Source organism: Macrosteles quadrilineatus, unplaced genomic scaffold (assembly GCF_028750875.1).
Source record: "Macrosteles quadrilineatus isolate MER2022 unplaced genomic scaffold, UCM_ALF_1.0 Scaffold_9__3_contigs__length_116548681, whole genome shotgun sequence".
Lineage (NCBI taxonomy): Eukaryota > Metazoa > Arthropoda > Insecta > Hemiptera > Cicadellidae > Macrosteles > Macrosteles quadrilineatus.
Window position 1 is genome coordinate 16,554,703 of NW_026542602.1, and position 19,710 is coordinate 16,574,412.

At 36.2% G+C, this 19,710-nt stretch overlaps 1 protein-coding gene across 1 annotated transcript in view; it reads right to left on the minus strand.

Annotated features, from left to right (window-relative positions):
- LOC129003818 (DNA repair protein RAD51 homolog 1) overlaps positions 1 to 19,710 on the minus strand; it is a 54,137-nt gene that overhangs the window by 24,476 nt on the left and 9,951 nt on the right. The window contains exons 3-4 of the mRNA XM_054432141.1: positions 6,404 to 6,541; positions 3,790 to 3,999 (exon numbers count right to left, since the gene is read on the minus strand). Coding sequence (XP_054288116.1) covers positions 3,790 to 3,999; positions 6,404 to 6,541 — 348 coding nt within the window. The remainder of the gene's footprint in view (positions 1 to 3,789; positions 4,000 to 6,403; positions 6,542 to 19,710) is intronic.

Consider the following 19,710-nt stretch of genomic DNA (forward strand, 5'->3'; position numbering starts at 1 on the left):
CAGCAAATAGGAAGAAGAATAATTGGAGTAAAAGACTACCTATTTGTTTTGTTGCTTCAGCTTGACGGCTCAAAATGCTGATTTGCATTTATGAAAGTTTCATCCAGGGTGACTACCAGTTGATCAGACTTAATTTCAGTGACTTTAGGGGGCAGGGGGACAGCGTTAAAACTAGAGATGGGTCGATTCCATCTTTGATTCTCGATTCTTGGCTTAGAATCAGAATCGGGAATCGATCACCTAAAGTCGATTGGGATTCCTTCGATTCCAGGTGGTAATTTTTCCGCCGACTAGTACATTAGCTTATATGTATTATTGTGAAATAAAGTTTACAGTAAGTTTGTATTTATTCCCTGATTCATCCTCCTTAACTGTAAGAAAATGCTGATTAAGAAACATTCCACGTTCAACACCTCATTCTGCACTGTCATACTTGTCGTCAATAAGCGGACAAAAGACAAAAGACTGAGACTGAGACACGATGGTCGACGACATGACACGGGCGCGGCAGCTCAGATGAGTGGAATCCGAATCTCGAATCCACCGAGTCCAAAGAAAAGATTCGGATTTGAGATTCGATTAACGAGATTCGAGAATCGCTGACAGAATATGCCGACTCGCCGCCACCTGCCAGCTCTATCTATCTATAATAACGTGTAGCAGCACGGCGAATGCAGTAGCAGTGTCAATCTACGCATTGCTGGTACAAAGCCAAACTCGGTCTCAAAACTTAAGGCCGAATTACGCGTCTTAGTAGAATATTAATTGTATTTTAATAGGGATAGGCCGATAACAGAATTTCTCGATTCGATACCAGTTCTGATATATTACTCACGATTCTCGATACCAATTCCATTTAAAACACTATTTTTAAGGAAGTTTCCATGGTCAATGTTTTTTTGTTCGTTTAGATTCTGAATCAGACAACCGGCGTAGTTCATGCCGGCCCAAAATTATCATGCGCTCTCAGTTATTTATCGTATCTAAGTGTTTTATAAGTAAACGGAATCAGGGAACCGCTCTTGCTTTTTACAAAACGAAATAGTTATATACCGGTACTGAAAACATCCAAATGGAGGTATCACTGGCACGGCAACTCTGCTAGAAAATCGAGACGCTGCAAATTGTTGATATGTTGCTACCACTAGAAGAATCAATCAGCTCATTCGCTGTTGGCAATTGCAATGCACTAGTTCCAAAGTACTATTCCCCTAGTAAATATGGCGGCCAACATCTCTCGATTCTCTCAGTGCTACCTTCGGTTGTAGCTCTAGTGCTCTAGTTCAGTGCGAGCAACTATTGGCGCCATTGCCGGTATCGACTTAACCTTGATCGCAATAAGTAATTGTCTGTGTTCATGTTTGTGTGTGTGTGTGTAGACAGACACTGACAGTGAAACTGAAACTAGGCAGACGCAGGCGGCACGACGATTTAGACAATACGATTCCCAATCGATGCATGACTGTGGATTGAATTGATGTTTAGTATTTAATGTTATTTAAAATTAACAAATGTACCTACCATGAGTTAGACACAAAAACGAGCTACAGAATTTACATTGGGATGAGAATGCTACTTGTGTTGTTTAGTCTATGGTTCAACCAGCTTACATGGAAAATAAAACAACTGTGTAAAACCCTATTTCGTTTGCTTTAAATAACATTTTATTTAAAAAAAAAGCTAAGCATATATTTTTGTCGTGGTAAAAAGTAGGCCTACCCATACAATTTTTTTGTTACACCATCGGTACTTTCATCTTGAGCTTACTCCAAACTTAGCTATATTTCAACATCTGTGATATTTTTTCTTTTTCCTTCACTCATCTAAAATAACATACCATTTCTTAACGCACATTTTTGGACTAGGACGACTTGGTTTTGGCGTTGGTATGGCGCAATTAAGTAGGTGCCTATTACCTAACATAAAATTATGTCATGGTTGAGAAAGTTTAATTGGTTTGACAAAAAAAATTTCATTTTAGGCTATGGAGGTTGGGATTTCTTTATTTCCTGATTTACGACAGGGAAATCTGTTCTACAGTAAATGACAGATCATTATTTCATTTATTATTATTTAAGTTTTCAGAATACAGAATTTTAACAGAAAATTTAAAAACCATCAACTAAAAATCTTGCTATACCAAGGCCTGGGTCATGAATGATACATTATCCATGGTAGTTAACACAATCCAATTATTTAACTTTTTATTTTTGATTATGTAAGCTTGATTGGATTGTTGAAATGTAGCCTGGATATTTTTTTAATAACAAAATGCAAAATCTCAGTTATCAGAATTAAATTACAGTGGACTCCCTCTAGTTCGGCTTCGGTTGGATCGGCCGCCGGATGGTCCGGCCCTGTCTCAGGGGGACAAGTCATATCGTCATGGGTGGATTGCCTTCGACATGATTCAACTTTAATGTTTAGTTTCCGGCCATAGAAGTAAACAATTCATGTCAGTTTAGTTTACAGGTGCTTGCTTCTATGGGTGAATTGTTGCATATTACCTATGTACCTATGTTACATAACCTCAAAAATACCGAGAACATTTTATAAAAGTTTTTCTTTGGCATAATATGTTGCGATGCAGTGTATAATTAAATATTTCAGACCATTTTTTTATGCGGTAGGTTCCCCCATTGTTGTTTTTGAAACACCACGGTTTATTTGACAAAAATAAATTAAAGCAAAACAAAGAAATAGCCATCGTTAGCTTCAAGGTCAAGCTATCCGCTTACACTGACAATCATCTGCTCTTTACACAACTGATGTCTGCTGTGCACTTACTTGCTATCTCACAACAGTTTGTGATTGGGTGATTAGTAATCATGGCAACTTGTTAAATCTGTGGATGAAGAGAAACCAAAGAAAGAACAGAAGAACAAAGAAGAAAGAATAAGCAGAGTTTTACGTCATCCATTGTTATCTTTATCCTATTTTACGACTATCGTTATTATCTTTAAGACTAAGTACTATGATTTTATGCTGTTTTATGAGTTGTCTAATGTTTTTATCAACATTCTTATGTTCTGAAACAACATGTAGTAGTACCTACAGTGTTGTGTAATTTTTGTTTTGCTTGAGTAGGCGTGATTTTAAACGTTACAGTTTTTATTACTGTAGGTTATTGACTTTACATATCACGATTGCGCAATACTATTATTTGTATTTTGATTATGTAAAATGCACTACATCCGGTTAGTCCGGCCATTTTGTAGTTCGGCCAGTGGTCCGGTCCCGAGGTGGCCGAACTAGAGGGAGTCTACTGTATAGAGTAAAAAAAAGTCATAAATAAAATAATGTACTTTTTAAATAGTGAGTTGGGAAAATCTGGAAAAAATATTGTTATTCAATTAGGCTACTTCTATGGTATTTTACTCATTAGGAATTTGTTCTACTTATTAGGAATCAATGGAATTGGGATCAAGAATCAGGAATCAATTTGCAAGAATCGGTATCGGAATTGAAAAAAAGAGGAATTGACCCATCCCTAGTTAAAACCCACCATCTTTGGTACCAATAAGACAGGGACTTGAGCATGAGATAGTCGGGCATAGGTACAATACTTTGTGCCGAACTATTTTGGGCTAGTAGCCTGCTCCCTAAGTATGATCGCTCTCTGATTCTACATTATGATTTTAATCACTGCCTGCAGCAAGGTGCAAAAACAAAACGCAGGTTTGGGAAACTTTATTTTAGGTAAGCCCGATTTTTTTGCGTGACTTCCGTGACATTGGTGAGCGGTAAACAACCTAGACAGCAATAAACGTGTGGATATTTTTGTCTTACCTGACATGTGACTGCAAGTGTATGACAAATCTGTGTTTTGCCAGTTCTAAACTCTCCAAAAATCTCGGTTATGGACCCAGTTTCAATACCGCCTCCTAGGAGACGGTCCAGTTCCTTGGAGCCAGTTGTTAATTGAATGATTTCTGAGCGTTTCTGATGAAACTCAGTTGCTGTTGTAAACCCCATTGGCACCAGCTTTGCAGCTTCAGCCTTCAAACCAGAATAATAATGAGACCTCTGCTGCTCATGGTCAAGAATAGTTCAGTACACAATTTTATAACTAAACACGTTTTATTGTAAACCACACACATTGCTTGTTTATCCATGTTTTAGCCCCTGAGCTGTAAACCTACCTTCATCAGCTCAACAGTTGTAATGTGTTGTGAATGTTTCAAAATCACAATGTCATCCTCATACCCTTGAAGATTTTGCTGAAGTAGGCACAGACTTTACACATACAGTAACATTAAGAAAAAATGGCAAAATATAAAATTAATTAGTCCTACAAAAACTAACATACCTCTCGCACAAACCAACCAGTTGTCATGTCAAGAAAGTAAGAATAAGAAATACAAGAATAAGAAAGTACAAAGAGTACAACAGTTGTCTTATTCTCCATAACAATAAAGTGGAAATTTTGAATTTACAGGTTTTCAGAATTTTCTTCTTAACTTAAGAGCAGAATAATGCTTCTATATTCTAAATTATTTGTTTTTTTTTAAGCTTTTATGTCTTGAGCGTCAAAAATGGGAAAACCAATTCCCACTCCATTAACCTGCAGTAATTCTACTCCATAGACCCCCGTTCCCATAGTCCGATCATGCTGGTTTGCAAACTCGTTAGAATAAATACAGGTTTTTTTACCACGTTTAATGAAAATCGGAAAATTTTTTCTCTGGTTATTGTGTAATGAACATAAAATTTTGAACATATCGTCTTTTAGCGAATTTCCCATATGGGGAAACAGCTATTACTGTAGTACTCATGGTAAGACCTAAACCCGGGACTGATTTACTTTTCTGTTTTGGGGTCCCTACAGGCCAAAAACACAAACATTTCAAACTCATATATATATAATAACTCAAACAAAAATGATCCGATTTTGATTAAATTTGGTATAAACGTGTAAACCTATATTTATTCAAACAAGTTGGCAAGCCAGCATGATCGGACCATGGGAACGGGGGTTTTATGGGGTTAAAATAAGTTTTTCTCATTTTTGACCCTAAAACATAAAATTTCTTTCCAAACCATTTTGTAGAGCTTAAAAAACAAATATTTTTGTATTTTGTAGCGTTACTATGCGCCTAATGGTTAAGGAGACATTTTAGTGCAATCCAATTAGGGAAATGGGAATTCGCTTAGTCTGCAGGTTTGCTACGACAGGGGTATTTTGGCCTCTGGGGACCTAAAAATGAAAAAGTAAATCAGTCCCGGATCCAGGACTTACCATGAGACCTACGATAATAGCTTATATGGGAAATGTGCTAAAATGGTTCTTAGTTTAAGTATAGTTTTAGTTTATTTGACGCTATTCATTTGAAGCTATACACCTAGATGTATATTTGTGAATAAAGATTCTTGACAATGACTGTTTTGAATCAGTAAAAGAAACCGAATCCGGGAGTACAAAGTTCAGGTGATAGTCCTGCTACACCAGGAACAATCTCCAGTCGACATCTTGCTTAGTCAATGTTAATCAGTAATGTGTGTGCAAGAGGCTAGTTGCTTTTTGTGATGTTTATATATTTTGAAAATGATTGTTTAAATTATCTATTTATTTGAACTTTGACTAAAATATGTACTTCAGCCAAAATATTTAAGTGTCTGGGTATCGTATTGTAATTAACAATTTGAGAAGTTTGCTAGAACATTAGAAAGGTCATGTTTGACGGTGAGTTCAAAATACCCCTGCTGCACCGCAGCAAAACTGCAGACTAAGCAAAATTCCATTTGCCTGATGATTAGATTTTCACTTAAATATTTCCTTAAAAATGTCAGATTGATTTCCTTTTACAGTTGAACCTCTATAAGACGAATTTCAAGGGGTACGGGAAAAATTCGTACTATAGAGGTATTCTTAATAAAGAGGTTCGTTTTATCGAGGTTTAATGCTGCTGTTATTCTTCTTATAGAGGTTTCTCCTCGCTCCAAGGTTTCTCCAAACAATGACTGAGGAAGGAGGAGGGATGGGTGGGGGTTTAATGTTGAGACAAGCTTCTGTTTGTTTTGAAAACTACGTACTATGGAGGTTAAGATTATGATAAATTTGTCTTATAGAGGTCACGTTCGTATTGTAGAGGTTTTGTGCTAAGAATATTCGTTGTATAGAGGTTAATCAGTCCTAGCCCATGTCACAAACAAATTCGTCTCATGGAGGTTTTTAACTTAATTACTACGTTGTATAGAGGTGTTTTAGCATTGACCTATATGAAAGTGTCAAGGGGATTAAAAAAAATCGTCTTATCGAGGAATTTGTTTTATCGAGGTTCGTACAAACGAGGTTCAACTGTACTTTCTTCCCACATACTTTGTATATGAAGAAAGTATTGTTTCGTAAAAAACCAACTACTTAAATATTGGTAAATTTGCTAAAAATATAGGCATTACTTACCAGGATCTTGTCAGCTTTTGCTTCGCTAATTCCTTTTATACTAATAAGATGTTTTTTGGGAGCAAAAGCAACTGCCTCCACTGTGTGGTATCCAGCCTCCTCAAGTTTTTTGACATCGGCAGTACTGATGCCTTGCCCCTGCAAAGTTGTATTCATGTAATAAAAAAATACAGTAATTTAATAATTCCACTATAGCACACTCACATAAACACAAACTGCAGATTAAACACATCAGACACTTTAAATCATTTCATTGTGTTACTATGCACTATCTCTGTGCTTCACAATGGGAAGAGGGCAGGGAAGAGAATAATGTGGTTCTTTAAATCTGCTACATGTAATATTTACACATCCATCTTCAATTTTAGAAATAAAACTTAATTTGAAAAATATATCTTTTTAAATTTCCTCAGGTAGTGAGGGATAGCCTACTCAAGTAAACACTAACTGCAGATTAAACATAATTAAAAATTACCGAAAAATACCCATACGCTTAAAAAGTAGATTTTTAATTCTTAGCCATTGACTTTTACAGATTGGACCAAAACAAAATAAACGGTATCAGCAATCTGACAGATACTTTCTCCCATTAGCTTATCAAAATCCTTTTAATCACGGGTAAGTGCTTAGAGTAACTATGATATTTAATACTGTATACTTTTTAAAATTAGAAAAGTTCAAAACTTTTGAACCGAAGTATTTTCAGGAATGGGGGTGCACCATTTTTGGTTGGAATTATAAAGACCATAACAGAGAAATTTCAATTAGAACCGGGTTTTTATAGCAAAATAACATAAGTTACAATAACTTTGGAACCATAATTTTCACGGAAATGGGATTTGTACCATTTTGTTAAGAATTTTAAGAACTATAACATACTAAATTTGTATCAAAATCGCTTAGGCTATTTTTGAAAAAAAAAAAAAAAATATATTTTTCCGTTATTTTATGGGTTTTTATGGGAAAATCTATATATAAAGCCAAAAGTACCCATGAACTTTTGAGAAAACTACAAGTCAAACCCCCATAAACCATATACTTAAAATGTTCGTCATGACTTCTCGTCACCTTGCGCAAAACTATCCATTATTTCATAAATTGCCCTTTAAGGTCGTAATTCCTTTCTAAAGGGAACTTTACATACACCTAATGTTAAAATACCTCAGCTATACTTTTTTGTTTTGTATTACTGTATTCTGTTTTGTTTATTTCAACCCAACCTAGCCAATCAATAATGTTATTAATACTAATGAAGTCAAACGGGGTGAAGCCCGTGGGAAACAGCTAGTTATCATTAAAAATCAAAATGTTGAAAAAATTAAAAAAAAACGCCTGGAGATACCATGGATATTGAAGTGAAAGGTAAAACTCACACCACAGTTAAACATAAATACTTTATTAGCCAAGATTCCAAAAGTAAGTCTTCAAGCTCAAAACAACAATACAATAAAAACAAACATCAAATATGCAACATATGATAACAATTATAAAAATACCAAACAGCACATCTTCTCTTTTCTCTTTTTTTGATTTATTTATAAAAATCTGAATCACTGTATCTAAGAGGTGGTTTTACACTTCTTTTAGGTCTGTCATTTTCATTGCTATTGTAATTATGTCCAGCATCAGTTTCAGTTCCTTGGTCTTCTTGGTATTGGTGTTCAAATCTATTTTCACCATTTTCAATAGGCCTATGCACAGCTATTATATGTCTCCTGTTCCTTCCGATCTTCCCTACCTGTGTATTTATCAGGTAGGACCGAGGATGATTTGATTTATTCTCTACATGTCCATAACGTTTTAAATCTGGAATCCAAACTTTGTCATTTTGATCAAGCTGTGAGAGATCTCTTACACCTTTCCTTACATCGTAGTTTCTCTTATTTCTTTCCTTGATTGAAAAATCCTTCTCTTTAAACTTTTGCAATCTTTCTCTTGTTACCTGTCTGAAGTTATTTATTGACGGTAATGTTGATCGGAGCTTCCGTGAATAAAGTAACTCTGCAGGTGAAAGACCAGACTCTAAGGGTGTATTTCTATATTCTAACAATCCAAGATTTGGATCACTACATTTCGTTAGAATCCGCTTCGCTATGTCAACTGCTTTTTCTGCTTCTCCGTTTGATTGTGGATACCTTGGGCTTGATGTCACTATACGGAAACCATATTCTTCAGCAAAATTTTTAAAATCCTGAGAAGTAAATTGCGGACCTCCATCAGCTCTTACCACATATGGTACTCCATGTCGAGCAAATATATTTTTCAATCTAGCAACCACAGCTCCGGTAGTCTACAGTTGGTAGTTGCCACCTTTCTCTCTGAATGCTTTTGTTGAGTTTGGTATAATCAACACACAGCCTCACTCTATTATTACCTGTCTTACGCGGCACAACAACAATTGGGGCACACCAGTCTGTTGGTTCTACCACTGGCTCAATTATTTCCTCAGAATGCAGTCGATCCAATTCTTCTTTGACTTTGCTCAATAATGGAGCGGACACTCTACGAGGGGCTGCCACAGCAAAGGGACGAGCATTTTGTGTTAGTGTAATTCTGTAGTTTCCCCTTTAATTTCACCAATAGAACCAAAAACATCAGAAAACTGAGAAAATATTTGGCTAGAGAAAATCGAATCTATGTTGAACTGAATTAGGTTTAACTTCAACATTGCATTTCTACTTAAAAGTGGAGTAGGTTGTTGCTCAATAACGTAAATATCTTCTACAATAGATTTATTTTTAAACACTAAAGTAGCAACGATCTTACCAACCACTTTCAACCTAGTTTTCCCCGGACCAAATAATATTTTACTTGTTTCACTCGTTTCCAGTTTTAACTCCTTGCAAAGATCATATCCAATTATAGAAACATCTGCTCCAGTGTCTAACTTAAAATAAATAGGCCTATCATGTCCCTTAACAATAAGTTTTACTTTACAAGGATTTTGTCCTCCAACCTCTTCTATGGTCAATTCCCCTAAATAGGTTTTAGGTTTTTCTAATGGTTCATTACTTTTATTAATTTCTCTCACTTCAAATCCTTTGGTACAACATCTCACATAATGTCCCTTTATTCCACATCTGAAACATGTAGACTGATTGGCAGGACAACCATTGCTATTGTGATGCCCAACAAATCCACATTTGTTACATTTACCTTTCTTTGAACTGCTTTGATCTTGACTTTTATTGTAAGAACTCTCCCTAAACCGATGTTTAGTGGATTGATTAATCCCCTTATTGACAAACTCAATTTCTGGTGATTCTCTAACTACTTTTTGTTGTTGTTTTAAACTCTCTGCTTGTCTTGCTTTCAAAATCGCTGTACTTAAGGTTAATTTTTCATCCAACTGTAAATTTTGAGAAAGTTTATCATCATTTACCCCAATTACTATCAAATCTCTAATTAGTTCATCTTTTAATTCCCCAAGTTTACATCGCTCTGCCAGTTTGTGTAAACTATTTATAAAAGAATCAACAGGTTCCCCCTCAGACTGACGTCTTTTTAGAAATTTAGCTCTCTCATATACAATATTGATTTTGAAACCTAAGTAAGACTCAAATCTACCCTTGACAGTGTCATAACTCTGTAATTCTTCATCTTTTAATCCGAAAGATGTTAGAAGGTCTTCTCCTTCATCTCCTAGACTGTATAAAAGCATATTAACTTGATTTTCCCCACTCTTACTGTCTAATCCTGAAGCTAATCTAAACCTTTCAAATTTTCTTATCCATCTAGGCCATTCAGAAGGTTCCCTGAAATTGAAAGGTTCAGGTGTGACAAGTTGGTATTGAACTGTACTAACTGTACTACTCACTGCTTCAGCCATTCTTAGTTCTTTCTTCTCCACAAAAGTTTATTCAACCTGACACCATGAAGTGAAAGGTAAAACTCACACCACAGTTAAACATAATTACTTTATTAGCCAAGATACCAAAAGTAAGTCTTCAAGCTCAAAACAACAATACAATAAAAACAAACATCAAATATGCAACATATGATAACAATTATAAAAATACCAAACAGCACAGATATACCTAAATACCAAATTTTATCAAAATCGGACGATAGGTGTGGTCTGTAGCACTGTATACATACACACACGGACACACACACAGTCATCACTTTGAAAACCACTTTTGGGCAATTCTCTGGGAAGTGGTCCTGCTTTGTTATTTTTTAGAATTGGTTAAAACTGCTTCAAACATGGTTTTTTTTTTTATAAACAAATAATAAAATTTCCCTAAACCAGTATTTAAAATAAAAATAAAAAATATTTTTCCTGAAATGAAGTTTCAAACTCAGGCAAGTTCTATTACAGTAAAATAGTACTTTTTCCAGATTTTTAAGTTAAAATTTTAATGGTAAAATTAGTTGATAAAATTGAATAATAAATAATTGAAAATGTAATTTGTTAAGCCTTTGTAAAGAAAATACCCCCACCACAGCAAACCTGTTGACTAAGCAAATTTGCATTTGCCTGAATTGATTTTAAATTAATAACATTAGGTTTAACAAGTACCTAGGTTTGCTGCTACAGGGAGGCTAATAAAATGTGTTGGTAAAATATAAGTACCCGTAGCTTAGTATAAAATAAATTTGCCAAGTTTGATCAAAATATTTCCATAAACAAGCAAACTACAACATTGTACAATATTGTAGCTTAGTATGAAATAAATTTGCCAAGTTTGATCAAAATATTTCCATAACAAGCATACTACAACATTGTACAATATTCTCCATAAGAATAGCATGGGAATTTTAAATTTGGAATTTTCTCCGTAGACAATAACCGTACAAAAACAAATTGATATAATAAATGGTTTGTTTTTTAAGATTTTTCAAATGGCCTAGTTAGAAATTGGGAAATTTTGTACTTTGAGGGTCAAAAATGAGAAAAACCAATTTTTACCCCATAAAACCCCCTGTAAAGCCCTGTTCCCATGGTCCGATCATGCTGGTTCCCGAACTCATTCAAGTTTATCCCGCCTTAAACCTTTAAACCAAATTTAAAAAATAAAGGTGAGTGAGCGTAGCGAACGAACTTCAAACCAGGACGTGATTGAGCAATGCGAACGAGATTATCTTGGAAATTAAGAAGTTAAACGGGGCAAAGCCCGCAGGTTACAGCTAGTATAAGTATAAAATGGTTATTGCAGTTATACTCAAGCTTTGCGTTTGTAATGGGGGAGGCCACAGTTTAGCCATAATGTTATACCACTTCACCTAAACAATAGAGAACAAAAATTAATTCGCAAAATATCACAAATTATTCATGAATTTAAAAACAAAAACATAACTGTAAACAATTCTACTTTGACAGTTCTCATTGCGTATAACAGCTTTTTGTTGCTGCTTAGTTCAAAGTAGCTGTTTTCATAAATGCAAAAACAAATAATAGTGCTTCACCCCTGGTGGTAAATCTTATAACTTTTTAATACTTTTTCATATCATAGAACCAACTTTTTTAGTTGAAACAGCTGACTAAATTCTTGAATTCCCTTTAAATGTGATTACTCATAAGGTTAACATGGGGAACTACAGAGCCACTGGGGCAGAGCCCGAAAGGATTTTTGAGATAAGAATATTCCTATATGTTAATCGGGAATGCGAGGTATCATCATGCCAAATTTCAGCCCAATCCGTCCAGTAGTTAATGCGTGATTGAACTTCAAACAAACAAACACACAAACTTTCACATTTATAATATTAGTAAGATGTTGTTTTTGGCCTTTAGGGACATCACAAAATGAGATGACTCGAGTGGAAAAATTAGAATATAATAAATACAGAGTGTTGAAATAGAAGTAAATGTGTTATATTAGAAATCAGAATAGAAAAGTAAACAGCATTTGATAATTAACATTTTGGTTGCTATGGTAACAACTGCTTCATATGTTCATAACATTCTCCCCCACTTAATCACTGGAGAGTAAAGTCCTTAAGATAAGAAGGAACCTTGCGCTGTCTGGAAGGACGAGTTAATTTGTTTTCTTTTTGTTCTGTGGCTTGAGGTCTGTCTAGATTTTCTTCCCTTAGAGTACCGTCTAGTTCTGTTGGATTGTTTGAATTTGATTCATACTCTGGGTGGATCTCTTGTGGTGGTGCTTGACAGTCTATAATAGGTATCCGTCTTGGAACAACAGAACTATCTTGTTCGTTGTGTGTTGTAAATGTAACTTTCTTCTTGGATACCAGAGTCAAAATCAATTGATTTATGTGTCGTTTTAAACTTCGTCCAGAATCCAATTCAACAATGTAATGGTATTGACCTAATATTCTCTTGACTGTACCAAACTGCCATATGTCTTTATTTCCCAGGTGAACTCTGGCCTGAACCCTCTCCCCCACTTTATGAGAGCGGACGCGTAGAGGAGCAATTGATTTTGATGGAACGCGAAGAGGATCAATTGATTTTGATGGAAGTTATGCCTTTGGGTTAGGGAGAAGTGTGTCAAGTCTAATCCAAATCTTCCTGTTCAAATACAACTCTGCTGGAGTCTCGCCTGATGCCAAAGGTGTTGCTCGATATCTGAACATAATGTTTTGTAGCTTTGTGGTGATTGGGGTTGGATCATCGGCAGCAGCAATAAGTCTTCTCTTTAAAGTTTGTATGTTTCGTTCCGCCAGGCCATTTATTGCAGGATGGTTAGGAGCAGTAAATTTGTGTAAAATCCCATGTTCTTTACAGTAGTTGATAAATTCCTCACTTTAGAATGTAGTGGCATTGTCCGAGACTAAGAACGAGGGGTACCCATGGACCCCCATCATCGTTGCTGAGGAAGGAGCATTTCGAAGAATGCGAACTTCTGCCTACTTTGATTTAGCATCTACACACACGAGGAAATAATTTCCATCCAATGGACCGGCATAATCAATATGCACTCTTTCCCAGTTATCATCGGGGCTGATCCCACGGATGTACCGGAGCTTTTGGTGGATTGTGACGAACTTTAGCACAAGCTTCACAGCTTTTCACTAATCTTTCTATGTCTTTGTCCATACCTTCCCAATATACATATCTTCTAGCAAGCTGTTTCATTGTAGTAATTCCGAGGTGTGATTCATGGAGCTCATTTAGAATTTGATTTTGGAGACATTTGGGAGTTACAACTCGATCTGATCGGAAAAGTATGTTGTCTGAGATCATGTAAGGGCTATCTTTGCGACTATTTTTCAGTTCATACAAAAGCACTTGTATCTTAGGGTCTTTTGCTGTTTCTTATTTTATCGTTTCTGCCGTTATCACTGTGCTGGAGATTTAAAGTAAGGTTTCTGCATTTATTGTGTTTATTTTTTTGTCGAATGTTAGTTCAGATGAAATTGATGATTGAACTGGGCTTCGAGACAAACAATCCACGTTTTCATTGTCTTTCCCTTTCTCGCATTGAACTGTATAGTCAAGACCACTGAGGAATGAAGAATAACGCAATAAGCGAGATGATGTCATTCGTGGCAGAGCACGTCCTGGATGAAAAATATGTGACAATGGTTCATTATCGGTGACGAGAGTGAATCTTTTACCAAAAACGTAATTGTAAAAATGGGTGACTGCGTAGATGATTGCTAGAGCTTCTCTATCAAGTTGGCTGTAATTGGTTTCAGCCTGAGTCAATGCTCTGGATGCATATGCAATTGGTCTTTCTTGACCATTGATATCATGACTGAGTATTGCAGCAATTCCAGTTGGGCTAGCATCTGTTGTGAGAATAACTGGTTTTGATTTGTCGAAAGGAATAAGAACTGTATCACTACAAAGTTCAGATTTCAGATTCAGAAATGAGGCTTCAGCAGCAGCTGACCAAAAGAATTTTTCTCTTTTTCGAAGCAAACATCGTAGCAGATGTGTTTTTGAAGAGAAGTCAGGAATGAATTTTGCATAGTATGTAACTAAGCCAAGAAAGCGTCTTAACTCATCAACATTTCGAGGGCGAGGCATCTGAGTAACTGCTTCAACCTTTTTAGGGCATTTTTGAATCTTATTGAATGACACCACATGTCCAAGGTAATTAATACTTTCCTTAAAGAAAACACATTTTGTTCTGTTAAGACACAACTCTGTTTGCCAAGGATCCCATCCTCAGTATTTCTAGATCTAAGGTTGAAAGCCTTCTTGTCATGGCCACCTCATGGTTCAATGATAACAAACTTGTTTTGAATGAGTCCAAAACCCAATCAATGACATTCAGTCTGGACATGGCAAGTGAAAAGACTGGACCTGTGAAGTTATTGGGCTTCACTCTGGACCCACACCTCACCTGGGGAGACCACATAGAGTCGGTGTGTGGTAGGCTGAGCAGGGTCATATTCCTGCTCAGAAGACTGAGTACTGACTTGTCTGGGGAATTCATTCGAGCCTCTTATTTTGTTTTTTTCCACTCCATCATTATTTACGGAACCAGGCTCTGGGGCCATTCTTCTGGTGTAAGTAAAATCCTAGTGTTGCAAAATGAGGCTGTCAGGGTGCTGAGTGGAGCCCAGTACCTGGAACACTGCCGTCCTCTGTTCCAACAAAACCACATCATGACTGTATATAATGTATATATCTTTCAATGTCTTTTAGAAATTAAGGCAAATGAAGTGCACCTTTTGAGAAACAACCAAGTACACAACTATGCCACAAGAAATTGTTTAAATTTTTTTGCACATAGACACAGGCTGAGCAGAACAATTAAATGCTTCCCTGTTTCAGGTTACAGATTTTTCAACCACCTACCAGTAGCCATAAGGGACTTGCCTATTTCAAGGTTCAAGGCAGTAATGAAGGACTGGTTGATATAAAACCCTTTTTATGACCTGTCTGAATTTTATAAAGTAGGACTACCTGTTTTGTTATAGGTAATGCTCATGCACTGACTGCCTTGCATGGCTATTTTCTTGCCTGTTTTTTTTTTTTGCATGGTTTTGCTACAGTTTTGTTTTGCATGGTTTTATTTGTTTCCTTATTATTATATTTATCTAACTTGCATTTATTTGTGAATCAAGAGACTATTTATCATTTACTTTGTATTGTATTATATTGCTTAGCCTATTGCTTTGCTTAATGGCCAAATAAATCATTGAATCATTCAATAGCATTAAAGTTACAAGGATTACCAACAGGGTGCAGCACTATTATTTCTTTTACATTTATGACAACAGCTAATTTGCAACCAAAAGGTGAGTGAGCGTAGCGAACAAACTTCAACCTGGAGGCGAGTTAGCGTAGCGAACGAGCTAACCTGAAGGCAAGTGAGCGTATCGAACAAGCTCCAACCTAAAGGTGAGTGAGCGTAGCGAACAAACTTCAAGCAGGACGTGATTGAGCCATGCGAACGAGATCATCTTGAAAATTAAGAAGTTAAACGGGGCGAAGCCCGTGGGTTACAGCTAGTTGGTTATAAATTTATAAAATGATAAAAATTGAAATAGCCACGCAGCCTTTTTTAATATACTATTTTTTAGTAAGTTAAATTTAACTGATGTTACTCGATTTAAGACACGAAACCCCATGCTTATTTAGAAACTTTATGTAGGCTATTATAAAAAAATAAATCATTAAATAAAAGGTACTAGCAAAGATTCAAGTTACTGTAAAAGGTGTTATAGACTATCCTAATTTATCATGTAATGATAACAATAACATATTTAGGGGTAAATATAAATTAATCTCAATAAATTTCATAAATACCCAAAATACCCGGGTATTTATGGATTTTGGGTATCTACCCCGAGTTTTAAATACCCAGGTATTTTACATCACTAGCATTAGTAGCCTATAAACATCATCTTTACAAGTAGGCTTATTTTCAACCTTAAACCATTGTTTCATTTTTATCTTTTCTTTGTTGTGGTCAACAATTGTTTCCAGTTTCTTACCAGCACAACAGTTGGAACAACATCCTTTCCAACATGAAGAATCTAGACTTAGACAAATATGTCTTCACAAAATCCTGATGATCAATGTTTAAACCCCGTAGTTTAAAAAATAAGTTTTCACAAGTCAAACATTAGCACTGATCTGAAGGAGTTTGATGCATTAATAACACATTCTTAGGTTGTAATGTGCAACATGTAGAAAATCCTATCTCAACTTTAGGATTATCTTGCTTAAAGAGAATGTAAGCTTCTTTTAAGAACGTGGTTAATATACATTTTTCGTAGCTTGATTTTTTTCCAATACTGTTATTTCATCCTTCAGACCAGGACCGGTATAAACTATATCTGGTCTAAAAAAGAAATTGAGTACTTTTTTATTTGATTGCTCACTGCTTTCATAGAGCGCAGGCCTATCCTTTTGCTTCTTCCCAATTTTCGGGGTGTCATTAATTTGAACCGAAGAGGAAGAAATGGTCTGCTAAATCGGTGTCTGGCATATTAGTTGGATATTGTGACGAACAAGATGGCTATAAAGTCTATGTTGCGCCAAAGATTGTGGCAAGCAAAGACGTTATTTTCAAGGAAATTTCCAAGGAAATTATGAAAAAAGAGTCATTCTTGAATGATATGTCTCCTCGGCGGATCGAAGGAAACAAAGAAAATGAAAATGCTGGTGAGTCTTCTCAATGGAATGATGAGGGAATTCAAGACAATGAAGTTAAAATGTCCATTCAATTTCCACTAAAAATCAGTGACAATGGAAATGTGGGGATTGAAAATGATGCAGTGTGTGCTGAAAATGATGTAGTGTCTGCTGAAAATGATGCAGTTTCTGCTGAAAATGATGTAATGTCAGTTGAAAATGATGTAGTAAGAGCCATAAATGAAGATGACAGTCGACCTCAACGTCAGCGACATACACCATCATACCTTCAAGACTATGTTTTACTTGCTGAAGCAGGTCCCTCCTACGACGAAGCAGTTAACAGTCCTGATTGGTGGCACTAGCAAGCTGCAATGAATGATGAAATGGCATCAATAAATGAAAATGAAGTGTTTGAGTTAGTTCCACGTCCAAGTAATAAGAGAATTATAGGTCTAAAGTGGGTTCTAACACGAAAATAAAATCCAGAACGCTTCAAGGCAAGGTTGGTAGCAGAAGGATATGCCCAAAAGTATGGAGAGGATTATAATGAGACATTCAGTCCCGTAGCCCGATGCGATACCATTCGATGTCTTTTGAATGTAGCTGTTCAAGAAGATCTTTACTTAAAACAGTTTGATGTAAAAACTGCATTTTTGTATTCTAAGTTAGATGAGGATATCTATACTTGGCAACCTGAAGGATATGATGACAAAAGTGGAAGAGTTTGGAAACTGAAACGCAGTTTGTATGGTCTGAAACAAAGTCCAAGGTGTTGGAGTAAGTGTCTAATGCAAAGTATGCTTAAGAAGGGTTTTAGCCAGAGTACTGCAGATCCATGTTTGTTTATTCGTAACAAGAACGGTTCAAAATTGTATGTAGTAATATTTGTGGATGATGGTCTGATTGCTGGTTCAAATCAACAAGAGATATTGAGTTTTAGCCTCCTGATCCCATTTAAATACTAAATAATGGTGTAAATACCTGCATCTATGTGATCAATGTGTTGCTAAAATGCAACCGGTTTCGACTCACAAAGGAGTCATCGTCGGGCCAGTACAGATGTCTTCTTGCTTCATTTGAAGGTCGTCAATTCGTAATAAATAAATACATTTAACACGCACACGTACACGAACATAGAAACGAACATTTAAGGTTAAAAACGAAAGATAATACTATAGCGGTAACGGGACACGACGTGATCGGGCGGGGGTTATGTCTAGACTGCCGGTCATGATCAGCGTGGTCAGTGATGACGTCGTGCCTGGATTTCCCGATCAGCTGGTAACTTCATTCACAACTGTCCCTTGTGCTATTATCTTGATTGCAGTGTCGTAAATGTAATTCGATTGAAATGAAATCTTGTCGTTGATGATGTTTTGGCTGTCAATTTTAACGGCCTTATAAATTTCGAATTCTTCCAAGGTGTTTGTATTAAATCGGTCATTTGAGAGGTGTAGGATTTTCATGTTATTATCAATATTAGTGTAATTGTGGTTGTGAGAAACTAAATGTTCAGCGAAGGTCGAGGTCTGTGCGGCTGTAGTTCTTTTCGGTAGATGTTCTTTAAACCTTTTGTTGAAAGAACGGGATGTTTGGCCTATATAATATTTTGGGCAGTCATTACAATTGATTTGGTAAACTCCTGTTTTCTCAAAGGTTGTAGTAGGTGTCTGGGGACGATTTTTTAATAAAGAACCAAGTTTATTATCAGTTTTGAACGACACTGTGATTTTATTTCTGTCCATTATATTTTTAAATTTAATGGATCACGTCGTGTCCCGTTACCGCTATAGTATTATCTTTCGTTTTTAACCTTAAATGTTCGTTTCTATGTTCGTGTACTTGTGCGTGTTAAATGTATTTATTTATTACGAATTGACGACCTTCAAATGAAGCAAGAAGACATCTGTACTGGCCCGACAATGACTCCTTTGTGAGTCGAAACCGGTTGCATTTTAGCAACACATTGATCACATAGATGCAGGTATTTACACCATTATTTAGCAACAAGAGATGTCTGATTTTATTGCACAATTGGTTCAAGACTTCAAGTTGAAAGTTACCGATCCTGAAACCTACCTTGGAATGGAGATTCATAGAGCAGAGGGCAAGATTTCTTTGAATCAGAAGTCTTACATCAAGAGTGCACTTGAAAGGTACAGGATGTCAGAATGCAATCCAGTTGGTACGCCTTTATGCACGAAGCATGAAGATACAGTAGAGGAAAACAAGCCTTTGAGTAAAGGAGTTCCCTTCCGAGAAGCTGTGGGCAGTCTGATGTACATAACAAATACGAGGCCAGACATAAGTTGTGCAGTGAATATGGTAGCACAAAAGCTGAACAATCCTACTATGCAAGCATGGTGTCAAGAGAATATTCCGGTATTTGAAGGGGACATTGGATTATTCACTGACTTATTCCAAAAGTGAACCAATTCTCCGTTGCTACAGTGATGCTGTGATATATTTTAAAGTTATATGCACTAGCAGTAAGTAGTGCTATTTAGTTTGTGTGTGTGGCTGCACTGCCAGCGCGATGACGTCACGGCTGGTGTCCCTGAATCACTCTCAGTCTTCGTTATCACTACAGGTTAGTCGCTGTATTATTTCTATGTGCGGTTCTTTTAACTTTGTAGTAATCCGATATTATACTGGCGCAGTCGGTGAAAATGTCGAGTGTGGGACGAATGGGAGAATTTAATCCCAGTGAAGAAGATATTTCGTCATATTTGTTGCGTTTGAAACATTATTTTATTGCGAATGATGTCAAGGCCACGAGCAAGGTTTCTGTTCTAATCACCGT